At 43.5% G+C, this 25,298-nt stretch overlaps 1 protein-coding gene across 1 annotated transcript in view; it reads left to right on the plus strand.

Moving 5' to 3' along the window:
• The window catches only part of WDFY2 (WD repeat and FYVE domain containing 2), a 117,312-nt gene that overhangs the window by 41,922 nt on the left and 50,092 nt on the right, over nt 1-25,298 (plus strand). Inside the window, exons 2-3 of the mRNA XM_037132442.2 lie at nt 75-142; nt 15,023-15,096. Of these exons, the coding sequence (XP_036988337.1) occupies nt 75-142; nt 15,023-15,096 (142 nt within the window). The remainder of the gene's footprint in view (nt 1-74; nt 143-15,022; nt 15,097-25,298) is intronic.

Below are 25,298 nucleotides of genomic sequence, written 5' to 3' on the forward strand. Positions count from 1 at the left end.
GTGTACTTAAGATATGTTACATATAAACACACGTATATGTGTATAATTAAGAAGCTTATTTTCTTGTGTTGCAGGACAGTTCGAGTATGGCTAAAGAGAGACAGTGGACAATACTGGCCAAGCATATACCACGTGATGCCTTGTAAGTATCCGGATTTCTGCCTTAAAAGCCAGACATCGACCCCAACTCCCTTCCTTCTGAGTTGCCTCCTCTGCATTTCCTTCTCGCGTAGGCATGCCCCAGGGCCAGGAGCGCCATCGTAACGGAAAGCACCATAGTGAATCGTTTTAGGTTTTCTAAAGCTCTCAGTGTGTAACACGAGAAGTGGGTTCTGAAACGTGACCGTGCATGCCTCGCTGAGGGGGGAAGGACTGCAGCCGCAGGCCTCCGGTGACAGCCGTCTCCCTCCGTTTTCGGACTTCCTGTTGAACTTTTTTGGGGACGCTCTTCCTTAGACAATTTAAAATGATGTCCAGTGACCACATTTATGAAGTAAATTGTTCTTGCATTGGTATTATGTTACTTATTCAAATTCAAGACTTTCATATTGAACATTTAGTTCTCTAAAGGATTCGTGAGGATGAAAAGATTCTAAATGTAAGTCAACCTCATTTCCCTAAGATCTTACTTGAGAAATATGTCCTCGCACTGATAAATAGAAAATCTTACAAATATGCTGTAAAAAAAAAAGATATGACTGGTTCTCAGATTCTTACATGGCAGAAGTTCCCCTATATGGAGAGAAGAACCAGCTCCCCAAATAGGGACTTTCTTTTCTGCCTAGTGTTTTGTTAAAATTAGTGAAGTTTGGGCATCCTGTTGCATGTATTTTAGGTATAAAATAATTGTTTAAATTCCTTATTAGTTATTTTAGTAATTTTTTGAATATTTACTAATAATAGAAAGTTATTAGCAACTAATTTCATTTATTAATAAATAACTTATTGATATTTATAAATTAATAAATTATAATTTGTTGATTATAACTTACAATTATGTTTATAATTTAATTATAAATTGTGTGGCTCAATGGACTGAGTGCCTGCCTGTGAACCAAAGGGTCATCAGGTTGATTCCCAGTCAGAGCACAGGCTTGGGATGCGGACCAGGTCCCCCGTAGAGGGTGTGCGAGAGGCAACCACGCATTGATGTTTCCCTTCCTCCCTCCCTTCCTCCCTCTCTAAAAATAAATAAATAAAATCTTAAAAAGTAAAATAAAATTGTAAACCATTCCCTATTAAAAATAAATACATAAATGTTTTCCTTATTCCCCTTCCTTCAAATCGTAACTAAAATTGACCTTCTAGAAAAGCCTCTCAGGTTCATTGTTTGGGGCTGTGTACCCTCTGGCCTGCTGTCTGGGCAGCGGTTCCCTTGACACAAGTCCCCAGCTTGGTTATACACGCTGTAGTGTGGGACCAAAATACATTGATGCTGAGTCGTAGATGGGATCCAGTTGATGACTCTGGCAAAAGAATATTTTAATAACAGAAGCAACGATTTGCCTGTTTATGAACAGATGAATAATTAAGGATATAATGGCTTTCTGTGATTTTCCAATTATCTTTGAGGTTTTGTGTGTCCTTAGAATTGTGTGCGATAACCACAGAGCTAAACCAAGTGCTCACCCTCACGTTAGCGAAGAAGAAATTTCTTCCAATTCTGAGCACTTACATTTGCCCCTTAACTACTCTTAACTGTTGTGCTTCCAGCAGACACCATTACATGGGAAAGGCCCGAGGTGCACTTTCCCTTCAAGCTGTGGTGGTCTCGGGGGCTTGGAAAGGGCAAGGGATTCTCGGATTGATTTTCCCCCAGATCTTTAAATGGTTTGAACCAGTCTGATCTACGGTCTTGCTTTTTCATCCAGTTTGTCACAACATCTCACACTGAAAGAGATGGGGAAGGTCTGTCATCCACAAAGCTAAAGTTGACCCCCGAGGCCGGTCACCTCCAGGACGGGGAAGGCAGCAGAGGGGTGCAGGGGGCAGAATGAGGTGGGCTTGGGGATGAGGAGCGGGGGAGCTCCTTGAGGTGAGTGTTAATAGTGTCCTGAGCAGGAGCTCACCCACCACTTCCCTGTAGGGACATCCCTGCACATTTAGGTGTCAGTCCCTGGCGTTATTTATTTCCCTGAGAATACAGAGAAGCCTCGAGCTGCGTTTTCATCATCGTGAAGCTGTAGGCAAGAATGGCAAGAAGGTGGCTGTCGTTGCTGCACCTGGCACCAATGTCAATAAACAAATACTTAGTGACGTCTGGAATCTGGTCATGATTTCCTTGGAACATCAGCATAATTTTCCTGATGCCTGAGCACAGTCTTTGAGAAGAACAACCCCCTAATTGTTTGTATACTTTGCCTGTGGCATCCTAAGGGGAATGAAAAGGGATTACCTTGCTAAAATGTGGCCTGTGGTCCACCTGAGAACTTACTAGAAATGCAAATATTGGGCTTCACTCTTGAGCTTCCTAATCAGAATTTGCATTTTAAAAAGATCCCTAGGCAATCTGAATACACCTTATAGTTTGAGAAGATTGTCTTGTGGCAATTTATACATGTTTATGTGAACTCATGTGTAGGGATGTCCAACGCACCGCCTATGGCCACACGCAGCCCAGGTGGCTGTGAACGCGGCCCAACACAAAATCGTAAATTTACTTAAAACATTATGAGATGTTTTTGTGATTACGTGCCGCGATGTATTTAATGCATGGCCCAAGACAACCCTTCTTCTTCCAGTGTGGCCCAGAGACGCCAAAAGGCTGGACCCCCCTGGAGCCTCATGTACCCATAATGTTGATGTGTAAATACATGGAAGTACACGTTCTGATCTATCAAACGTCTAGCACACACCCACTGTATACACCGGCCATCAAATCAGGGGCCAGGATTGGCAGATGAACAAGGTGTGCGTGATTTCTATCATCTTTTATTGTCGGATGGTTCTGTTACCATGGAAAGGTAAAAGAAAAAAAGGCCTGGTTTTCACAATTGGCCAGAGATTTGCTTTTATGCTCGTAGGACTCATACGCGTTAAGCTGATGAAGTCACTCATTTCTGAGCAAAAATTGAAGCTTTAACTCGAGAGAGGCGGGATCTTGTTGTGAAAGGGAATGTGCAACATTTTCAGGCATCTAGAAAACCTGAAGTAGCTTTGAATGTCCCAAGGGTTGCTTTGCATTCCTTTCTTTTGAAAGATGCCTTGTTAAGAGGTTAGTCAATATGATCCTTAAATCACAGTCATGTGGTATTAGTCACAAAATAAGGGAAAAGTACAGTATGTCTAGAGGTTACAGTACGGTGACCACAAGGCGGATGTGGCCACATTGTGTGTTTGCAGTCACATACAATAAATAGTATTCCAAATCTTGAAGAAAACAAAACATCTTGTACATATAATAATGGCTTATTTGTTGATTTTGTCCGTTAAAACACCTTCTAAATATAGTATTTGTCATGTTCTGAGTAGGATACTAATGTGGTGTAGCATTGAGAAGCATTGAAGTTTAACGCAGGGAAGAAAACGGAAGGCACTAGATGAGCAAGAGTGAAGAGGAAGGCGAAGTTTGAGGGCAGGGAGTGAGCCTAAAACGCTGAGCAAACTTGAAGGAGTGGGAGACGAAAGAAAGATGAGGAGCAAACACATCACGATCAGAAACACACCCGCTGCTGCCCGGGCCCAGGGGCTCAGCTGCTTGGAGCGTCGTCCCTCCACCAAGAGGTGGCGGGTTTGATCCCTGGTCAGGGCACATGCCTGGCTTGTGGGTTTAATTCCTGGTCGGGATGCATTCAAGAGGCAATTGATTGATGTCTCTCTCTCTCATATTGATGCTTTTCTCTCTCTCTCCCCCTCCCTTTTTCCCTTCCTCCCTTCCGCTCTCTCTCAAATCAATAAACAAATTTTCAAGTGAGGGTTTTTAAAAAATGATGTTTTTTAAAAGATCACAAACACTGCTTTGGGGTGTTTTCATACCTTGTCTTTTCAGAGGCATTCTTGTGTCCGCTGTGGGGGGGGAGCCGGGAGAAACGGGACTTGCCTGGTTAAGACTGTTTGCCCCTGAGCCGATCTGATATACGAAGGAATTGGGAATTTGTAGGAGATGCTAGTGTTCAGTGCTAGTGTCCCACTAGGCTCAGAGGGAGAGAATCCTACACAAGCGATGCCAAAGGTCTCCCTCCTCATCCTCCCGACTCCCAGCAACCTGGGGGTGCTTCTTTCTTTGAGTTCAAGAGGTGCTCCGTCTCTTCCGGGACAAGCCCGTCTGTGCCCGAGGTCACTCTCATGGGTTTCTGGTTCCCATACTTGAAGGAATGTGACCAACTCAGCCAGCCCTGGCTGGAATTCGCATGCCTCCTGATACGCTTGGGTCCCTTATCACAGGGACTGAGCCCTGTCCCTGGTGGTGTCGCTGTGATGCTGAGCTGAAAATAGTCTGGGAGAAGTGAGGGCAAGAAGAACAGAAGAAAGAAATAGTGACCGTTTCTCTTAATTCCTTTGGATAGTCCATTCTGCAGATGTTAAATGTGTCTTCTGCCCTGAGTACCATGCAATGTATTAAAGGGCATGGTGGTTAAAGGTGGCAGACGATCCCTGTCTTCGTGGTGTGTACGTTCTGGTGGGGAAGGCGGGCCCGAAACGAGGGCCACCCAGGGTGCGTGGGGTTACCACGTGAGAAGGCGGTTTGATGGAACCACTGTCCCGGAGGTTCCCCAAGGAAATTCCACTTTAAACCCCTGCTGTCTATAGAGAATTTGATGACTTGCTTTGAAGTTTTCTATAAGCTGATTTCTGTGGATCGCTAAGAGCATTTCCTCATCAAATATTTTTTCAAAAATAATACCCTCTTGACACGTCTCGGGTACTCCCTGCTTATTGCCTATGACAAGATCAATTGCAGAGTTCCCAGTGGGGACCTGCCTGGGCTTGAAAACCAGATGGTGCAGAGTTGAGGTTTCACTTGTGTCCCGAAGGGTAGTAGCTTGTTTCAGGCTCCTGATAGGTGCCACTTCAATGGCCGCATCCGCGTCCCACTACCAAGGGGAAAATGCACACCCTCAGAAAGTGTAGGTATCTCTGTTGTCACGGCTGAAACATTCGACATTTACTGTACCAACCAGGTCAGCAAAGGAATAGGGGACAAGGAACTCAAGAGCCGGGGTGGCGGTTGTTTGAGATTTTTCTTATTCCATCAGAGTGTCGGGTATCATGTCTGGGCCTTTATTGCCAATTTTTCCCCCTTGGCCACAGAACGGGGAAAACAACTTGGCTGCCAGGGATGCGGTGACTGGGAGCTGGAGAGGGCCAAAGCCTCCGGGCGGAGGGTGTGCTGGGTCATTGGGAAGCCCCTGCAGGGTCCTCGGCTGCCAGGGTGGGCGGGGGAATGTACTTCGGCACCTAAGTGTTTATGAATTTGTCCCCAAAGCAAAACCGAAGAAAGGTTCTCCAAGATGATTACGGGTAAAAGGCACACCTCACCGAACCACAAAATGACCGCTTTTGTTGTATCTCCAGCTCTCTGCCGTGGCCCGGTGGGATGGTATTGCCCACTCGGAAGTCATGGGGGAGCCTCGTGGTGTGTTCACACAAGTCTGGTTGCTTTATCATTTGCTCAGTTAACTTTTAAAGTTAGGAACTCTCGTCTTCTCTGAAAAACATAATTTTGAAGTATTTGCTTCTCAGCTCTTATCAAAAGGCTCTGCAGTCCTACTATGTGTCTGTGTTCTGCTTCTCCCCACTTTGTGCCGGCCCTTGCAGAAATGCCTCCCCTCACTCTCATGCCAAGGTATACGTCGTGGCTGTTTTTGAAGACTTTGTCCCCCACCGTGCTCTGTGCCCTTGTGATGAGAAGCACGAAGCAGTGATATTTTTCTCATACCAGGGTGAGAAACCCTTTGCTGCCTCTAAGGGGGAACTGCCCAGCCAGTGTGCTCCAGCAGACTGGGGTGGTCCACTCGGCCCACTGCCTGCAGGAAGCGATCCCTGTAGTGGGGCGGTGGCGAGCCAGGCTTCTGAGCCCCGGAATTCTCTCCCAGTTACTCCCATCGTGAGGCAGAAAAGGTTTGGGGGGACAGCTTTGAGGACCTGGTCCCTGGGTCTGAAGGATTGACCAACAGATCTTTTATTCTAATTGTCTTTCTGTTCTTATGTATGTATATTTTCTTTAGCAGTGGCTCTTTATTTCTATTGTTTGCTTTTATTGCATCTGTTTTATGAAGCCATTTCAAATGCTTTGTGAAATGAGGCAGGGAGTGCCTTAAATAAGTGATCTTGGTTAAGATGCCTGCAGAGATGAAGTTTGAACGTAGTCTTGCTATTTATATGACATTCACCCCCAAATCTGAGTTGTCTAAAATTGGAGTACGGTCCTGCTCCCTCATCTGTGGTTTCACTCTCCACAGTAGCAGTCGGTATGGTGAGACATGGCCCGAAAATATCAAATGGAAAATTCCAGAAATAAACAATTCATGAGTTTCAGATCGCACACCATCCTGAGTAGCGTGATGAAATCTCTCGCTGTCCCAGTGGGGTTGTCAGTCGCCCCTTTGTTGCGCTTCTCCCTGTTGTGTCCGCTCTCAGCGGTCAGATGGACCGTGGCAGCACTGCGGGGCTTGTGTGGACGTCACCCTTACTTTACTTAATCCTGGACCCAGCCGCAGGAGTCATGGTGCTGGCAGTTCACAGAAGCAAAGACAAGCAGTCAAGTGCTCCCTTCAAGGGAAAAGATACACGCGTGGGAGAAACATAGGATATACGTGTTCACTAGTCTCTGCGGTTTCAGGAACCCACTGGGCTCTTAGGAAGCGTCCCAGCAGATACGGGGCAGGGGAGGGTGGTCACTGTATTCAGAGTGCCTTGTGGGTTAGAACCTGTCTGGGTGGGCAGCTGGTATGTGATTCTCATTTTTGCTCCCTGTTTGCTGAGTCAGCTTTGGCGAAGTCCTTCACATTTTCTCTGTTCTGAAGCCTAACAGATAAACTGTCCATTTTCTTGGTTCTCAAATTTGCAAAAGCACTTTGGCTATGAGATATGCCAAATAAATATTTGCGAAGTGTGTTCAGGTTGCTGGTGTTTAGCAGCGTACACCGTCATTGCCAGTCTTAGCCCAGAGGGACTGGGGAAGAGGCGCTCGTTTGTGAGGCTGTGGCCACCTTGGCTTCCTTTTCCCGCTTGTTGGGACTGTGGTCCTGGGGCGGCAACGTTCAACCAGTGAGCGGCGAGAATTTATACAGTACATGATACCTGACAACGCAGTCCAGGGCACTGACCTGTTTTCCCCTTGACTGTCAAATAAAAAAGTGACAGCAGCCACCACAATAGCCTATTTTTTTGGTCAGATCTACAAAAACTAGATTTATTGGTGTGCTTTAGACTTCTAATAATCAACGTATATGTGCCACGAGATGAAAAAAGGTTGAAATTGCTGTTCTAGAGCAACAGAAATTTGCAGTTTGAGGATTTAGAAAATTGGAAGGGTTTATATGTTCATGTGCTTTACGCCTGGGACGGAAGTGAGTTACTCTGTACGTCCATTGCAGCTGTAAACTTTCCCACTGGGGAGGTCACAGGACAGCCCGCAACGATCGGGCCGAGAAGGGGGCCCGTGTGTCGTCCCACACCTTCTGGGTTTATTGGGGTTTTGGAGGAAATTCATGTGGTTAGGTAAGTGATAGGAAGGTATTTAAAATAATGGGCTTGTTAGTTCTGTTTTTATCAGGTAGTGTCTGTTTTGGTCACTTTTAGACAATATCTTTGATTCACCTGAGGGAGTTTTTTGGCACACAGGGGAATATGTGTATGATCAGAAAATGCCCATCCCATTGTTTAATTTATATCTTATTTCAAAATAACTTCATGGTTTCTATTGTTTCTTTATTGGCTTCTTTTTTTTTAAGATTTTATTTATTTATTTTTAGAGAGGGGGAGGGAAGGAGAAAGAGAGGGAGAGAAACATCAGTGTGTGGTTGCCTCTTGAGCACCCCCTACTGGGGAATCTGGCCTGCAACCTAGGCATTTGCCCAGACTGGGAATCGAACCAGTGACCCTTCTTTCTTGGCTTCTTTTGGGTTAGGTTATATTATGGACCCATGTATAAAAACAATGTATTGTTTACAGTAGTTGCATTTTTAAAAATAATGTTGTCGGATCTTTTTATTTTGTGTTTACTAAGGTGCCCAAAAACCTTTTGATTTTTCATAGAAATGAAGGAAAATATATATCTAAGAAATTATACCATTTATTTAGCATACTCTTATCTGATTTTCATCTAACAGACTAATTTAAAGTTTGCTGTAGTTAGATCAATTTACTGTATCTTAAAACTTGTCAGGGAGAAAATGTGACAATGATTGCTGATTCACTGTGATTTTACTGCTGTCACTCAAACTCAGTTAAAAGAAAACAAACGGTTAATTTTGTTCGAGTGCATAAAATAATTAGATTTAAATGAAAAATGGGTTTATACTCTAGACAGCTGAAGTCCTAAATATAAGTGGTCTTAAAATAAAACATGTCTTGAATAGTGTAAACATAATAAATATTATCTTGTGACAAACAGGGCTGAATGAAATAATATCAGTAAACTAAATTTCTGCTTTGCGGGTGGTGGGGAGCTCCTTGAAGGCTCTGGATTCAAGACTCCTTTAACTTGGGATCTTGACATTTAACTTCACCAGGATGCATTTAACAACTAAAGCTTTATTCAGGGAAGCGCCATGGTTTATTTGAAGTCCCCCCACCCCCCAACATCCCAGGAAGATCGAAGCTTCCTGCCCAAGAGTGCCTTCAGCACTGTGAAGCAGTCAGCGTGATGGAAATGTGTGGGCTACCCTTCCATGAGACTTGCGTGGCTTTGAGCAAAGTTCAACCAATCAGCAAAGGACAGAAAATAAGCCATAAAATAAAAGATTTATAAGTATAAATAATAGAAATAAGGAAACTTTTCCCCAAGTAGAAGTATTTTGAGAATGCCTCCTCTCACCTACATTTTTTTTTTTCAAAGCAAGAGCAATATTTTTTAAAGACCAACTATGGGACAGTAGTATTACAAATACAAGTGGCCGGTTTCTCTCTAATCCATTTAATTATGGACTCTGCTGAGGTTGATGTTAGTCACTTGAGTTCCCTTTGCCAAGGGCTCACGTCTCTTGAGCTTTTGCCCTTTCAAATTATGTGGTCGTTAGTATAATTGCCCAGGCTGGAGTTTCTTCTGATTTTATTTTTTCCCAACCTTTAAGCTGACTACCTGTCTGAAACTACAAAGGTTTCATTTTTAAAAAAACCTCTTAGCATTATGAAAGTGTTTAATTGTAAAGGTAACATGTTGGCAGGCAATCAAGGTCTAAAGTAAGAGACTATTAGTTCCCACTACACACAGACCTACACGAATTGCATTTCCTTCTTTTTACCTTTCACGTTCTTTCTAAAATCTTGCCAAATATACTTTCCTGACTGTCATCAGTGTGAGACAGGGGAGGGAACTGAGAAATCTGAATCAGATAGCATGGAAAATGAGTTCTTGTACTATTTTATCAAGACATGGGGGTCAGTTTTTTCCTACATTTATTATTTAAAAAATTTTTTAGCATTTTAAAAAATTTTTCAATTAGAGTTGACTTACATTATTGTATTAGTTTCAGGCGTACAACCAGTGATTAGATGCGTAACTTAACATCAAATCATCACCATAAATCTCACACCCATCTGACGCAATGCATAGTTTCAGAGTGTTGCTGATTATATTCCCTCTGCTGTGAGACTGCTCTGTAGCAACTAGTTTGTACTTCTTAATCCCTTCACCATTGGCACACATCCCCTCAATGCCCCTCCCATCCGACAACTGTCAAAGTGTTCTCCATATCTGTGAATCTGTTTCTGTTCTGCATGTTGGTTTGTTGTGTTTTTTAGATTTAACTGTTGATTGATTATGTACTTATTACCACTGGATTGCTTGCATTTTTAATCTTTTTTTCTTTCTTCTTAAAGAAGACCCTTTAACATTTCATTTCATAAAATAATGGTTGGGGAGTGATGAACTCCTTTAGCATTTTCTGGTCTGGGAAGCTCTTTTTATGTCCTTGAATTCTAGATGATAGTTTTGTTGAGTACAGTAATCTAGGTTATAGGTCATTGCTCTTCATCACTTTGAGTATTTCTTACTAATCCCTTCTGGCCTGCAAAGCTTCTGTTGAGAAATCATCTGACAGTCTTATGGGAGCTCCCTTATAGGTAACTAACTGCTTTTCTCTTGCTGCTTTTAAGATTTTTAATGTTTTGCATTTTAATTATGATGTGTCTTGGAGTGGGCCTCTTTGGGTTCACCTTGTTTGGAATTCTCTGTGCCTCCTGGACTTGTGTGTCTATTTCCTTCACCAGGTTGGGGAAGTTTTCTGCCATTATTTTTCCAATAGGTTTTCAATTTCTTGCTCTCTCTCCTCCTGTGGCACCTCCATGATGTGACTATAAGTGAGCTTCAAGTTCTCCCAGAGGCTCCTTATACTATTCTAGTTTAGATTTTTTCCCCCTTCTTTGCTGTTCTGATTGGGTATATTTTGCTCCCTTTTTTTCCAAATTGCTGATTTGATTCTCAGCTTCATCTATGCTACTGTTGATTCCCTGTAAATTATTCTTTATTTCAGTTAGTGTAGCTTCCATTTCTGACTGGTCTTTTTTTATACTGTTGAAGTTCTCCTAAGTTCATTTACTCTTCCTTTAAGTTCATTGAACACCCTTATAACCAGTGTTTTGAACTCTGCACCTGGTAGATTGCTTGTCTCCATTGTGTTTAGTTCTTTTTCTGGAGTTTTGTTTTGTTCTTTCGTTTGGGTATGTTTCTTTGTCTCCTCGTTTTGGCAGACTCCCTGTGTTTGTTTCTAAGTATTAGGTGGAGCTGCTGTGTCTCCCAGGCTTGTTAGAGTGGCCTAATATAGTAGGTGTCCTGTAGGGTCCAGTGGCAAGCGCCTCCTATCACCCAAGCTGGGCACTTGAGGGCCACCTGCTATGTGGGCTGTGTACGCTCTCCTCTTGAGCCATGATTGCTGTTGGCATGTCAGTGGGAGGTATTTACACTCAGGCCCATCAGCTGCAAGGACCGGCTGCAACCACTGACTTTTAACCACTGTGGAGGACCAGCTGTGCAGGGAGGGGTCCACCCCACAAAGCAGAACTGACTTCAGCAGGGCTGTGGTGGCCGCTGAGTCCACCCCTTGCGTGTGTCTCTTGGGGAGGTGGCTGGCTGGTGGTGCTTGACATGGTCTGAAGCCTTCAGCTGGGTGTGCTCCAGGCTGTGTAGGCTAAGGTCAGCCGTCACCTGTGTTCTGCCCGGCACCACCTGGCATAAGCTACAAAGTGATAAGCAGATGGCTGCTACTTGTGCTGGGCTTAGAGGTGCCCAGGTGAGAGGCCAAGGTGTGAACCAAGAACACCTACTGGGGCCACTTAGTGAGAGGTGAGGGACTTACTGAAGCCAGATGCTGTTTGTTTGAGAGGTTTTAGGAAGGTCTGAAAACATGAACCAAGACAAGCCATTTCTACAGAAAAGCCACTGGAAACAGCTTGGGTGGACCTGACAGTTGGGTGGGGTGGGGCCTCAGGGAATCACCAGGGTGTGGCAAACAATGTGAACCTGGTTGATGGAGACTCATATGGAGCCTGCCTGCCGGCTCTGCGGAGGGAACAGTGGCCTCTGAGGGCACTTCTGACTGGGAGAGAGTTGTCCGCCCTCCACTGCCCTCCCCCCACCTCACCCTGATTCCAGACAATTCAGTCAGTTCCTGCCTGTATTTTTCTCATTCCCTTTCAAGCTGCTGCCCCAGCTCCGGAGCTCAAAGGGAGTAAATCTGAATTAGAGTGAGGGCCCTTTAAGAGGAACTGCCTGGGACTCCAGCAGCCTGTGTCCCACTCAGTCACAGTCCCCACAGGTTTCCAGCCACTTTGCTCAGCCTCTGGAGAATGCAATTTTAAAGTATTTAAAGAGAATAGTCTCTCATCCTGTTCGTCGCTGATGAACTTTCAGCCATCAGCTCTAACCATTATGTTTCTATTGACTTACGATGATTAGTTCTACAGTTCATTTAGATTGTAATTTATCGTAGGTTCTCATTTGACAGTTCCACTGCAGGCTGAAATCTTATTTGTGACACGTGACATTTTTGCAGCCTCGCTGCAGACATGAGCTTCGGTCACATTTTGCTTTGCTTCCTCTCTTGTTTCCTGCCAGTGGATTCCCTTGGCCGTGTGGCTGTCACTGGCCTTCCGGGGCAGTCTGGCCCCTTTCACACGCTCTCGCACGGATGGTTGGGAGCCCGTTCTGTAAGGGCCGTAGCACTAGTGGTTAAGAGCTTTCAGTTTGGAAAAGTTCTGGCAAGTTGAAGTGGGAAGGATCTCTGCCATCAATCTCTCTACAACCCCCAACCCCTAAAAGGAAAGACATTTACTATAACAACCACGAGTAGGGACACAAATATTTTTTCAATCACTCCCTGTCTCTTCGGTGCTACAGAAGCTACAGGCAACCAACCCGGGACCAGTCTCTTTGGGAGTGTCGCAGGTGGGGAACGGTCTGAGGAGCATCACAGGGCTCATGCGCCAAAAGTCTTCTTTCTCTCCCTCCTGCGCACGCACACACACACACACACACACACACACACACACACACAGAGGTTTGCTCGGTGCTATATGGCGATGCCGCTCTGAAGGGGTGCTTATGCCTTTGGGGCAACACCTGGGCAGTATTGCCCTTTGTCTCGCTGCCATTTTCCGTCTCTAACCACCTGTGTCCGGGCATATGGGGTCTAGAACAGCAGCATCTCCATTAAAATTCCTTTTCTTTGTGGTCCTTTCTAAGAAATATCTTTTCCCTTTAAATTCGGGTGATGTTTCTTATTATCAATACAAAGTAATTTGAACTGAGAAGGTGACAATCAGGTACCAGTAAGTCTTATATGTAGCTGGTGTCACAATCTACAAATTACAAATTCCTTGATGACAGCTATAATCCCTTATAGATATGTGATTGACTCACATGCCGGAACACAGTCAGCATTCTAAATTCGACAGAATGACAAGAAATGTAGCAAATAGAGGGAAACAAGGACTAAAGAAATATTAGCAGTGTAGTTTTAAGGGTAGCTGGTGCAATATTATAAAAGTGTCTTTTAAATCACATTCTCAGATCAGGGTGTTTTCTGACTATCACATTACTAGACACAAACTGGAGGAAATCACACACTGGTCGGGCAGGCAGCCGAGCGATAAGGGTATTCTCGACTAGTCCGCAAGTTGTGGGTTGCCATCGAGTCTTGCTTTATGTGCTCATGCTTATATTTAATAAGTAACTAGATATTTAAAAATTATATAGGAGTAGCAAAATACTAAAGATAGTGTTATAAATGTAATCCTGTCACTCAGATACAACTATATTTAGTTTTTCTGTGTATATTTGTATGTGTGTATGAGTTTATGTAGTTGTAGTCACATTGTATTTTTTGGTGGGTTTTTTTTTTTTTTTCAGCTAACAGGATAATGTTCCATGAAATCATTGGATTTTAATTTTACCCATATGTAATGGGATAATGAGATCTGGAATCTTAGCATCTGTATAGAAATTTTGCCAACATATGTTGTAGGTCAAGGGCAAGTAAGACTTTCTAGGGCGGTGTGTTAAATATCAGTTGATTACTTTTTTCCAGCAGTGTTTTTGTGGGAATCTAGTTTAATTTTGTGGCTAAACTGAAAGGAGATACTTTGCTGGACTGGATGGGGGGCAGGGTTTGTTTTTTTTCCGTATGTGACTATTTTCTAAATGGATCATGATTGAAAATGAGAAAAAGTGATTATGTGGTTTAGAAGATCATTTTGTTGTTGTTCAGGGCCCTTTTATGGACAATGAAAAAAAATGTTACTAAGTGATGTGTTTATAGAACGGCTTTGTTAGTAGAACTCGAAGTTCCTTTATAGTTTAAAGATAATCGGAGTTGGATGTCTGAGAATAGGACCCGGTTTGAGTTATGGTATGTCTTTGAACTTTCTCCAGCTTTTCCTTCCTGTGTGGCCTTGGGGAAGACATCAAATTGTAACTGTGAAAGTAGGAACAAAAACACCTGATGGCAGTTATGATTGTGATGAATGAATGGTTCACAATCTACAGGGCTCCTGGGAAGATGGGTGAGGACTTTTTAAAAATTGTATAGGACTCTTTCGGACAACTATTTCAGTGTAGGGCCGGTTGTCAAAAGGGCTCCATTCTTAGAAGCAAGCCGAGGGAGAGAAGGCAGACGCCTTGAAGTTGACTGCTGAGCAAGCCCTTCCTGGCCACGTGGGGCTTCCACGCATGCTTAATGACCGAGGTTCAGGCCAGTCTTGCAGAACCGGCAGGTCCTGGCCCGGGACAGGGCGAACTGGCTCACCTGGCTTCCTCCCTGCAGAGCCTGGCCCTGCGTCAAGCTGGTTCTCTTTCAGATGAAGACCAATCCCCAGTCTTTTTCCATTACCCGATTCCAGCCCATCCTTTGAACGCTGAGAATAAAAAACTTTACTGCTGGTCTTCATACTCCAAATCAATTGTGAATCGAAAAATAGATTTGGGTACTGGTGTGTGGCTGTGTGTGTGGGGGAATAAGGTCTTTCTTTGGGTTTCCCAGTGCAGGAAGGTAGGTGATTTCTATTAAAGTTGGGGTTTGAGTGGAAGAGACAGCTAAGTTGGTGACAGAAAGATTACGCTGCACAAAATATTATTAATCTCATTAAGCAAACTAGGCCATGATGATGAGAGAACAGCTGAGACCAGGCCCCTTGGAATGTGTCCAGTCTGAGACTATCTTCTTGTTTTCTTGATTAAAAGCTAACTGAAAAACTAGGGTTGGTTGTAAATTTACTGTTTTTATTTTTGGCAAGTGGGGAGTTAAATGAACTGTTATTTGGGAAATAGTGGCAAAAAAAATAGCGCCACACTTTAAGGTAGTCACCCCTGAATTGATGAGAATCACCGTTTTGTTAATTTCATCAACATGTTCATTTCTTTCAGCTCCATGTTCATGCATGTCTTTTAACCCGGAAACAAGAAGACTGTCCATAGGTCTAGACAATGGTACAATCTCAGTAAGTACACATAAATAAGATTTCCGGTTGAAATAATTCCCTTTCTGTGGAGTATGTATCAATATACATGTATTGTGATAAGAATTATTCATGGATTTTCTTGCTAAGTAAACTAGAAATTGCAGTGCAGTGCATCATGATGCGGTATGGGGAGAGCAGTCGGCAGCTTGGACTCCAGTGGATAATGCTCAGCTGTACTTACAAGGCACATGGTGCCTAGAACACGGCCGATAGGAGGCCTCCCAGTGAACTGCAGGAACCTGTGTTATTGGGACGAGCTGGGACCCCGGTGGCTTTGATCAGATGGTTAATTGTGGTGTCATGCGCTTCCCCACACAGGGACAGAACTCAAGGGTAATTCTTTTAGCCTGCATATCTGACCATCTTTAATACTTGACGTTCTTCTCCTTCCCTTCTTCCTTCTGCTCCTTGTTGTCCCCTTAGCTGCCTGTTGATGTGAGCAGAATTCTGTTGATTTGCATGCATTTGTAAAGAAAGCACTACATGTAGTCTGAAGGGTAGATGCAGATAAATACTAAACCTTCGATTATAGATCTTGAGGGAACCGAAGTTATTAGAAATTGGGATCTCAGATTTTTGTACTTAATCTTCTATTTACATATTTAGTTTCAACTAGTATATTAACTAGTGACAAACTGATCTGGCAAATTCTTCATTTTGGTAAATACCCGGTATATATTATCTTGAGTTCTGGGCAACAGGCCCTGCTTTGGGAGCTGTGAATTACAGGACTTGACTCAAGCCGCACTCCACCACAGGGTGAAGGGGCGGAAGGGCCAGGAGGGTGTGTCCATCTTAAGCCCTCACCCTGTTTATCCCCGTGCTCGGGGTCCTGGGTAAAACCAGTAGCTTTCGCCTAAAGGCTGGCCAGCATTTGAGGTGAGTAGGATGTCCACGCGTGTGCACAAGGCCCCTCCAGGTGTTGATCGACGTGGGGAGTGTGAAGAAAAGCGACCGGGCTGGCCCTCCTGTGTCCCCACACCATGGTGTGGGACTGCAAGGGGTCTAAAAATTCCAAATTTGTATCTGTACCTCCAGGTAGTTGCAAGTGTATTTGTCAAGACTGGAGGAAGAGACCATATTTTATTTAACAGTGTAACTTGATTTGTAACTTGGGAAAATCTAGACATGTGGAACGTAGGACTCCATTTTGTAGCCTTGCCCTGATCCCTGCAGGGAGTCTGAAGAGGTGGACCTGAAATTTTCCGTTTGAGCTTCAGTCAAAACACTTGTTTGGTGACCTTAATATTGTTAACTACAAATCAGCCTATGGAAATAGATTTATGGAGTTTCTGTAACACCCAGTGCATCTGGTGGCTCTGTAAACTCCATTCTGTAGGAGAAGAGAAGTCCCTGGTACAGATCTTGTCTACTTTAAGGAGAGCCATTTTAAAAAGCAAGGTGGGGGAATAAATCTATTTCTAAAAGATAAAGGCAGATAATTGGATTGCTTAATGAACTGAAAAATTTATTACAAAAGAAATCTGAGAAGGTGAAGTGAGGCCCATACATCGCCTAGCATTCCATGGAATAGTATGTGTAATACTGTCCGTGAAAAGACTTATGTGTACATAGCATATGGGTTAGTCTTTGCACTTTTGAAATGAGTGTAGGTGGTTAGTGGAAGCTGATAAATTTGGCTTTGAAGGCAAGAAAGGTGAGCAAAGTAAGTTCTGAAAAGTTCTGGCTGCAAAGAAACCCTCTGTTTCTTTGCTGAATGAAACAGGTAGAGAGCTGGACAGGCGTCAGAGACCCAGTGGAGGGGCTTCTCCCAACGAGTCAGTGCAGTGTCTCAACAGCAAACCCTGCCCCTCCGGGCTCTAAAAAAGATGCAGGGCCCAGCCCATATAAAATAATCTCCTTAAAAGTACTTCTTTTATGTTGCCAAAAAAGATGAATTGTACGCACTGCCTATTCTCAGATTTGTAAAGAGCTCTGAGTTAGGGAAAGATGCAAGGAGAATACAGCTTGTTTAAGGCACAGATTTCTCACTGATCACTACATTAGCAGTTTCTTTACTGGAGATATTTCTACCAAGTCTCAGCTGTTTAATAGTTTACCCTCTGGACCTGAGAAATCTATTCACCGACTGTAAATTTTCTGTCCCCAGAAGATAGCAAATCAATCTTTAAAAGAAATACTGGCTAACTTACTTTAAAACAAAGAAAGGAGGAAATCAGAAAGCCAATCCTTATTATTTTACTGACTAAAAAAAGAGTTAAGAGGCAGTTAGCCTTATGTAACTGAGTAATGAATTAGGAAGTGGAATTACCAAAAATAGACCATTCTTTTAAAAAAATTGGCCACAAGAGGAAGGCGAGAGATGGTGAGCACTGGAACAAGATAGGAGAGGAGACGAGCAACTAGAGCGCCCGGGACAAGTTGGGGACTTTAGCTTTGGGAAAGAATGGGGAGGCTTTTCAGGTAGGAGGGAAGCACGGACAGTTTTGAGCTGTAGGAGAGGAATGGAATAGCAGGTTAGATCACCGACTAACAGAAGCTAAAACAGGCCGAGGGTGTATTTTCATGGCTGTAACTAGCTTTTTCTGATTTTATGGTCCCAGACACCTGCTATCATGGTTTACAAAGTCTCAATTATCTCTCCAGGTATTGTTCAAGTGCCCCGCCCCTTTCTTTTTTTTTCTCTTTGGGACAGGTGTTTTCTGAGCCCTCCTACCTGAAATTAATCACACATGATACTTGGTACGGTAGCTATATTGTATTTGCTTATTTAACTTGTTTTGTAAAAAGCTTTGAAGTCTTTCTCCTTCATTAAATACAGTGTTGAACGTTAAGGACTTGGTCAGGCTTTTACTCATCTCCTCTCCCAGCAGCTTTTCGTGTGGTTTCTTGTACAAATTGGGGACACAATGAATAATTTGTTCAGCAAGTCACTGGCTAAAGTACAAGCTGTTATTATTTAATACAGCTGGTTGTGGTAAGTGTCTGCTTAAATGCTGAGGTAGTTTATTTGTATCATTCTATTGCTGCTGAAAATATTTTTCGCAATGAAATCATCCTCTGTAGGGGAAGAAGTGATGCCAGTATTTCCATTCATCCTGAGTTTTCATCAACGCCTCCTGTGTTAACGTTGAAAGAAGCCGGTCCAATTGTGCTAACTGCTGTTTATGCTGAAGTGGGACTTTAAAGTTTTTTGGCATAATGTCTCATGTATTGTAGCCAACCAGCAAATATTTTAATATCAACTGTGTGCAAAGGATTATGCTCAGTTCTAACATGTGGCTCCTGGTCTCAGAGTGCTGATTGTTTAGCTGGGAAAAATGAAGTTATGAGAAAAGCCACACGGACTAAAAAGAAGTGACAGCGAACCTAGCAGCACATCGGCGAGGGTGCTGTCGGCAAGGCTGAGGTCGGAGAGCTGGAGGGGGCGGTCTGGCCCGGTCAGCTCCTTGGAGATGGGACGTGAGCTGAATTTAGAACAGGGGCTAGGATTTGATTAGCGAGAGCAGAGATAGGAAGATAAGGTATTTCAGGCAAAATGAATGTCATAGGGGAAAAGAACGTGGCGGTAAGACAAGGAAGGCAGGGAGGGTTTGGAGGGACTTGTTTGGCAAGAAGTCAACAGTTTGGGGAAGGGATTAATAGAGTGTAAAGTATAGTAGATAGTTGAGGTTTAATTCTAAAAAGCTTGGTGCAATGAGTAGTTAGCATTGTGTAAAGTAACTGGATTCCTAACAGGGGAGATCTCTCCACATTGTCACTTGGAGAGACTTTCTAAGGTATTCAGAAGGGATAAAAGAGTAGTGAGGAAATGTCAAAATACAGAAATGAGAGAATTTCTATGAAACTAATTTTTACCAAACCCACTGAATTGTAGCTATAGGATAGTCATAGAGGTATATGTATATAATCATCTTTATAAATATATTTCTCTTCATCAAAACTACTAGTGAGCCAAAATTCTTATTAAAATCTTGCCAAGATAAATGCATAGTCATTGAAAATATTTTGAACAGGTCCCAAAGATGATAAAATCTCTGCTTTCTGAAGATTAGTTTTATGTATGTGTTATAGGAAGTTTGGGACAAGAGGAAAAGATTGGTTATATAAAGGTTAACGTTCAGAATAGTGGTTATTATATAAAAATACATAATACTGACCATGTATGGATTTATTGTTGTTTGAGTAGTTCCTGTGATTATTATATTCTTGTAGTCCGTATTACTGTTAGTTCATGTAAGTTATCCAAGGGAATGAAAAAATAGAGAGTTGAATGTTTATTGACCAGCTACTATGCACCAGGCACTCTGCTTTACATACATTGCCTCTTCCCAGCTTTCCCATAATCCTCCTGTGGAGGGGGTGCCATTCCTGTCTCCCAGATCAGAGCACTAAGGCCTGCAGAGCACACCTGCCTTCTGGCGTACTTAGCCAGGAAGCCGCTCTCAGCAAAGCTGGGGGCCCTGTCTGTGTTCCCTCATTTGTTCGTGGGCCTGTGTCCTTCACTAGACGGTGAGCCGCCTACAGGCAGAGGCCGAGTCTGCTTCTGCATCGTGTCCTGACAGAATTCCCGGACCGCCATAGATGCTTTGTAACAGGTCTGGTGAATGAAGGGAGAAGGCGTTTCGGTTCAGTTCATGCCATCAGGATGCTAAAAACCAAAGTCGGGCACTTGGCTGGCGGGATGAATTGCTCTCCACAGTGGACACAATGGAAGTGCACCCTGTGTTTAAGTTCAGGCGGTCATTTAAGAATTTGATGTTCAACTCCGCTTCCTGAAATTTACGTACAGAGATACATTAGGTGAGGAACTAAGAAGCTCAAGTAGAAATGTAATGTGTTCTCGAGAGCCTGTGGGGCCCTAAAATATGCTGTTAATAGGTCTGTCATTGCCTCTTTTTTGAGTAAGACTAGAAATCTGAGGAACTTTTGGGATCATTGAAGGAATATGGCTTCTTTATCATCATTTATTATTACTTGGAGATCTGTATTTTACAATTAAATTAACAACTTTACCGTAGCATTGCTTTGTGTTTACTGTTTCAGCAGCCATGTTCCTCAGCATTTTAAAGTTGCTTCCTGTGGTGGGGTTCAGCCTGGCAAATGTCTTGGCAGAACCCCATGGATGGGGACTCTGTGTCCCAGGTCCCAGTAATCAGTCAGGCAGAATGCTGCTTGTCACGGGGACGCAAAAAGTGTTGCCCTTCCAGGAGAGCTGTGGCTTCCAGGTGGAGGAATGTTAGCTTTTGTAAGAAAGGATGTTACTTTCCCAAATAAAAGGAAAAATTACTTTTTTTAAATGCTGGCCTCTACCAAATAATGAGATACAATTTTTTCCCAGCAACATGGGTTTAGGTGGGTACAACAAAGAATTACAAAGTGGGACATGCATTGTAATGATGAACCTGGCACAAGTCCAGAGAAACAAAGGACAGAAACACCCCTTTATTGGACTTGGGAGGAGCTGTTCTAAACAGCGGAAACTGAAAATTTGAGGTATAGTGACTTTCCTTTGGCCAAGTTATGGCAGTCTCCCATTGGCTGTGTTATGGCAGAGTCCCATTGGCTGCGTTATGGCAGTGTTCCATTGGCTGAGTTGTTTCCAGGCAAAGAGGAATCCTTTCTTCCTCCTGCTAAGGTAGTCAAGTACAATAGTATCACTTCCCATCAGAAATGCAAGGTATGTCGTCCTGTTGTGGTCAGTGACTGTGTGTTGAGTGGCTTGGGTATAAGAGCTCTCTTTTAACCTTCTGTCTCCATTGTAAATGTGCTTTCTGTTTATTAATTTTCACAAAAATATAATAGTATCCACTGGAAGAAAATCTAAAAATCATCATAGCTGTTTTTATTACTTGAAGCTTGGATCTTGTACTCTGTTTTATTATATTCAGAAGGTCCAAAGGTATTGTAGCATTTGTTACAGTATTTGTGCATTGCCATGACAGAGAGATGAGTCATTAACAGCATGTCAGAACTTGGTATGTTACTTCCCTTGGGCCACTGTGTCAAAGTCCTATAAACTGCTGGCTTAAAAAAAAAAAGAACAACACAGTATTTGTTTTCTCACAGATTTGGGGGCTATACGTCTGGGCTATACGTCTGAAATCAAAGTATCAAGAAGGCCACGCTTCTTTTAGAGGCTCTAGGAGAGAATCCCTCTTTGCCTTTTCCTAGATTCTGGTGGTTGCTGGAAATTCTTGGCATTCTTTGCCTTGTAGGTACCTTACTCCACGCCCTGCCTCCATTTTTTCTTCCCCATCCTCTCTGTGTGTCTCACTGGACTTTCTTATTAAGATACAAGTCATTGGATTAGGGGCTCACCCTAATCCAGCTGTGATCTCATTTTAACTAATTATATATATAAAGACCTTAGCTCAAATAAGGTCACATTCCGAGGTTCTAGGTGGATGTGAATTTTGGGAGGACACTATTCAACTTAGTATATGTGGTAATATATCTATGGTATTTCCCTAACAGTATTCTAACTATTGATTAGGAATCAATTTTGTGGATGTGTAATATGATGCCCTCAGGAAGAGGTTTCCAAAAGTATTAGAAAATGATTCAAAATCCCCTTGTGGGAAGTAAGAAAATATTAGAATTCAAAGGGGCCTTAATCTTAATCGAATACCACCCTCCCTGAAATTAAGTGATACATCAGGCAGGTCACATATCAAGATAGTGGTGGCAGCTAGGATTTACCTGACCCTTGGATAGATTTTCTTATTATACCAGGCCGATTACTCCGTACAAGTAGGATAGCCCAGTTGCAGGGAATTGCCCTAGGTTGGTCACTAATGGTTGGATGTTTGTGTTATTCCATGCATCAAGACATTGCGAAAAGAATATTTAAAAATTTTTGAGCATTTAACATAATGAGTTGTTTTGGATGAGTTGTTTATTATTGTGGTTTATAGTTAGCCTACAGGGAGTGAACCCAAATGGTGAGATCACATTCTACAATGATGACAAGTGTGAACCCTGAGAAAGATGCTAAAATTTAAAAAAATAATAATAAAACACAAAACAATTAAAAACAAACAAAAAACCCAGAGCCTAGTAGCCATTTCTACACAGGGAATTCTCATGCAAAGTACACTACAGGGAGAAGCCTGCACTGAACTGCCTTTCTGTACTGTGTCCCTGCCATCTGAGCCAGCCTTTATAGAGGAGTCCCTGGAGTCCTATTTCAACCAATAGGACTGAGGCTTTTCCCATCCAGTAAGCTCCAACCAATGAATAGCTCTATTCTGACCAATCAGGACAGTGCCTTTTGGACCAATCAAATTATAAGGATTTGTACTACTCATTTGCATGAGAACAGATCAGTCAGGGACCAGGGGCAGAGACTTCTTTTTTTTTTTTTTAACTATTTACTTTTTTTTATTGATTATGCTGTTAGAGTTGTTCTATTCCCCCTTTATTCCCCTCCACCCTACCCCCTATCCCCACCATCACCCCCCCTTTAGTTTATGACCATGTGTCTCAAGTCCTTTAGATTCTATATTTCCCATGCTATTCTTGCCCCCCCCATCTATTTTCTATCTACTGTCTATGCTACTTATTTTCTGTACCTTCTCCCCCCTTCTCCTCCTCCCACTCCCCTGTTGCTAACCCTCCTTGAGATCTTCATTTCTATGTTTCCACTCCTGATCTAGCTGTCCTTTTAGTTTGCTTTCGTTTTAGGTGTGGTTGTTAATAACTGTGAGTTTGTTGTCCTTTCACTGTTCATGTTTCTTTAACTTCTTTTTCTTAGATAAGTCCCTTTAACATTTCATATAATAAGGGCTTGGTGATGATGAACTCCTTGAATTTGATCTTATCTGAGAAGCACCTTATCTGTCCTTCCATTTTAAATGAAAGTTTTGCTGGATAGAGCAATCTTGGTTGTAGGTCTTTAGATTTCATGACTTGGAATACCTCTTTCCAGCCCCTTCTTGCCTGTAAGGTCTCTTTTGAGAAATCCGCTGACAGTCTGATGGGGACTCCTTTGTAGGTGACTGTCCCCTTAGCTCTTGCTGCTTCTAGGATTCTCTCCTTCATTTTAATCTTGGCTAATGTAATTACGATGTGCCTTGGTGTGTTCCTTCTTGGGTCCAACTTCTTTGGTACTCTCTGAGCTTCCTGGATTTCCTGGAAGTCTATTTCCTTTGCCAGATTGGGGAAATTCTCCTTTATTATTTGTTCAAATAAGTTTGGGGCAGAGACTTCTGTCCATATAAGTCATTTCCCCTCTCTCTCAGGAAGTGCACTTTCCCTTTCCAGAGAAGACTGAAAACTGCATTTTTGCTGGTAGAGAGGCAGACCTGCACAGAGAGGAGCACACCTGGAGCTGCCCAGCTGACGAGACCTGGCCCCAGGGCTATGACATGGCCGTGCTGTTTTCACAGCTGTGCTGTATCACCATTGAGCTGTTTGTACTGAATAAAGTTTCAGGGCCTCCTCCTTTTAAACTCTTATATGACTTCGCTATTGTGCATACTAATTTATGATTCATCATGCCATGGTTTCTACCACAAAAGACCACCGTCATTTCATCATTTTATGGCACTAGACTTTCTCATGTTAAGTTTTTTTTTATAGACTGCTACACAGTTATTCTCTTCTGAGCTTGGTCTTAGATTACAGTGAACTTAAATATAGAAATGCAAATTTACATATATACGGCTTTTTCTGCTCAGTAGCAAGAGTGCCAACATGCCAGATGCTTCCTATTTATTCATTTAGTATAACTCGCTGAAAGTGGTTTTGTCATAGAAAAAACACTGTCGTTGGGAGAGTTAGTGCGCCTGCGGCATTTGTGTGGGTCGTAGACCTCCTTAGGCCCCTCTAGGACAAGCTGTCCCTCCAGCTATGTCACTGTGCATGGAGCCGTGCCATCTGTGGTTCAGTACCTGCATGGCATCTGAGAACTTGCTCAGGCAGTGGCGAATGCAGATGCCGAGAGCATTCCGTGGCCCGAGGTTGTTTTGTGGCATCTCCACACCATGATAAATTTCTGAAGTTCCTCTTGATCCCACCTTTAGGCCGATTCTGCAGCAGGGATCCCCATAGTGGCACTCAAGAGTGCCCTGTATGTTAAATTGGGTGCCGAGGGGGTCCCGTAGAGCACACGGTGGATAGAGAGCATCTGTCCACTGTCTGCAGGAGTTATCTGCCACCAAGGATGGCCTTCTAGGGACATTGCACTATTGTGTTGGAAGGTGGACATCTTACTGTGGCCACATCAAACAGCATATCCATGCTTCAGAAAGGCCTAGGCTAGGAGTTGATGGGTGTATTATGTTTCAAGTTACCTTCCCTTTGTCATATGCCTTGTAATCTGCCCCTTCCACCCCTGCAACCAGGATCCTCCCCACTGGCTTTTAAACACACCCAGCTTTCTTTTTATTGAAAACAAAGACTAAAACATCCCAACTCTCTTTCCTGTTCACCTCATGTTCTATCTCATTCTCTCCTTATAATCAGACTTCTCAGAAGAGTCGTCAGTACTCACATTTTACCTCCTCTGACTTCCCCTGCCCAGACTTCTGAGGTCTGGCTTCCAGCCCCATCAGTCTGCCCACGCAGCTCTGGCTGTGCCTTGGAGGACCTGCGTGCTGGTCTGCCTGCCTGACGTTTTTCCGTCCTCGTTAGGTTTGCCCTCCCTGCAGCCTTTAGCTGCGCTAGTTCTTCCTGAAATGGTCTCTTCACGTACATCCAACAGCACAACCCTGCCCTGGTTTTCCTCCTCCTCTCTGGCTGGCCGTCTCTGTTTGCCTCCTAGAAGGTCGTCGGCTAAGCAGCCTTGGCTCAGGAACGAAGTTCCTCTGTGCCCAGGCCCCCGCTGCTTCCTGCCAGGCGTCTCACCCACATCATGGCTGCACAATTGTGTGACAAAAGCTCAACTTCCTATCTCCGTTTCATTCTTTTCTCTGAGGTTCCCATTCCCTTCGTAATGCTTCCTGTTGCATATCTCAAAGAAACTGCAAATTCACCAGGTCCGACACCAGACTCCTTGCTCCTGCCCGCACACCTGCTCTTTCTCAGTGCTCCCTCTTTTAGTGACAGCCACCACTGTTCGCCCTGTTGCCAGAGCCCGGCTTACTGGAGTCCGCTTCCCTCCTCTTTGCTCAACTCCACCCAGTCTGTACCTCCTAAATACCTCCACCCACCCCTCTTCCTTCATCGTCATCAGCATCATCACCCCACCCCACCATCGTTTCCCTACCCCATCTTCT

The sequence above is a fragment of the Artibeus jamaicensis genome, unplaced genomic scaffold (assembly GCF_021234435.1).
Source record: "Artibeus jamaicensis isolate MK-2021 breed Jamaican fruit bat unplaced genomic scaffold, CSHL_Jam_final contig_415, whole genome shotgun sequence".
In the NCBI taxonomy this organism is placed as follows: domain Eukaryota; kingdom Metazoa; phylum Chordata; class Mammalia; order Chiroptera; family Phyllostomidae; genus Artibeus; species Artibeus jamaicensis.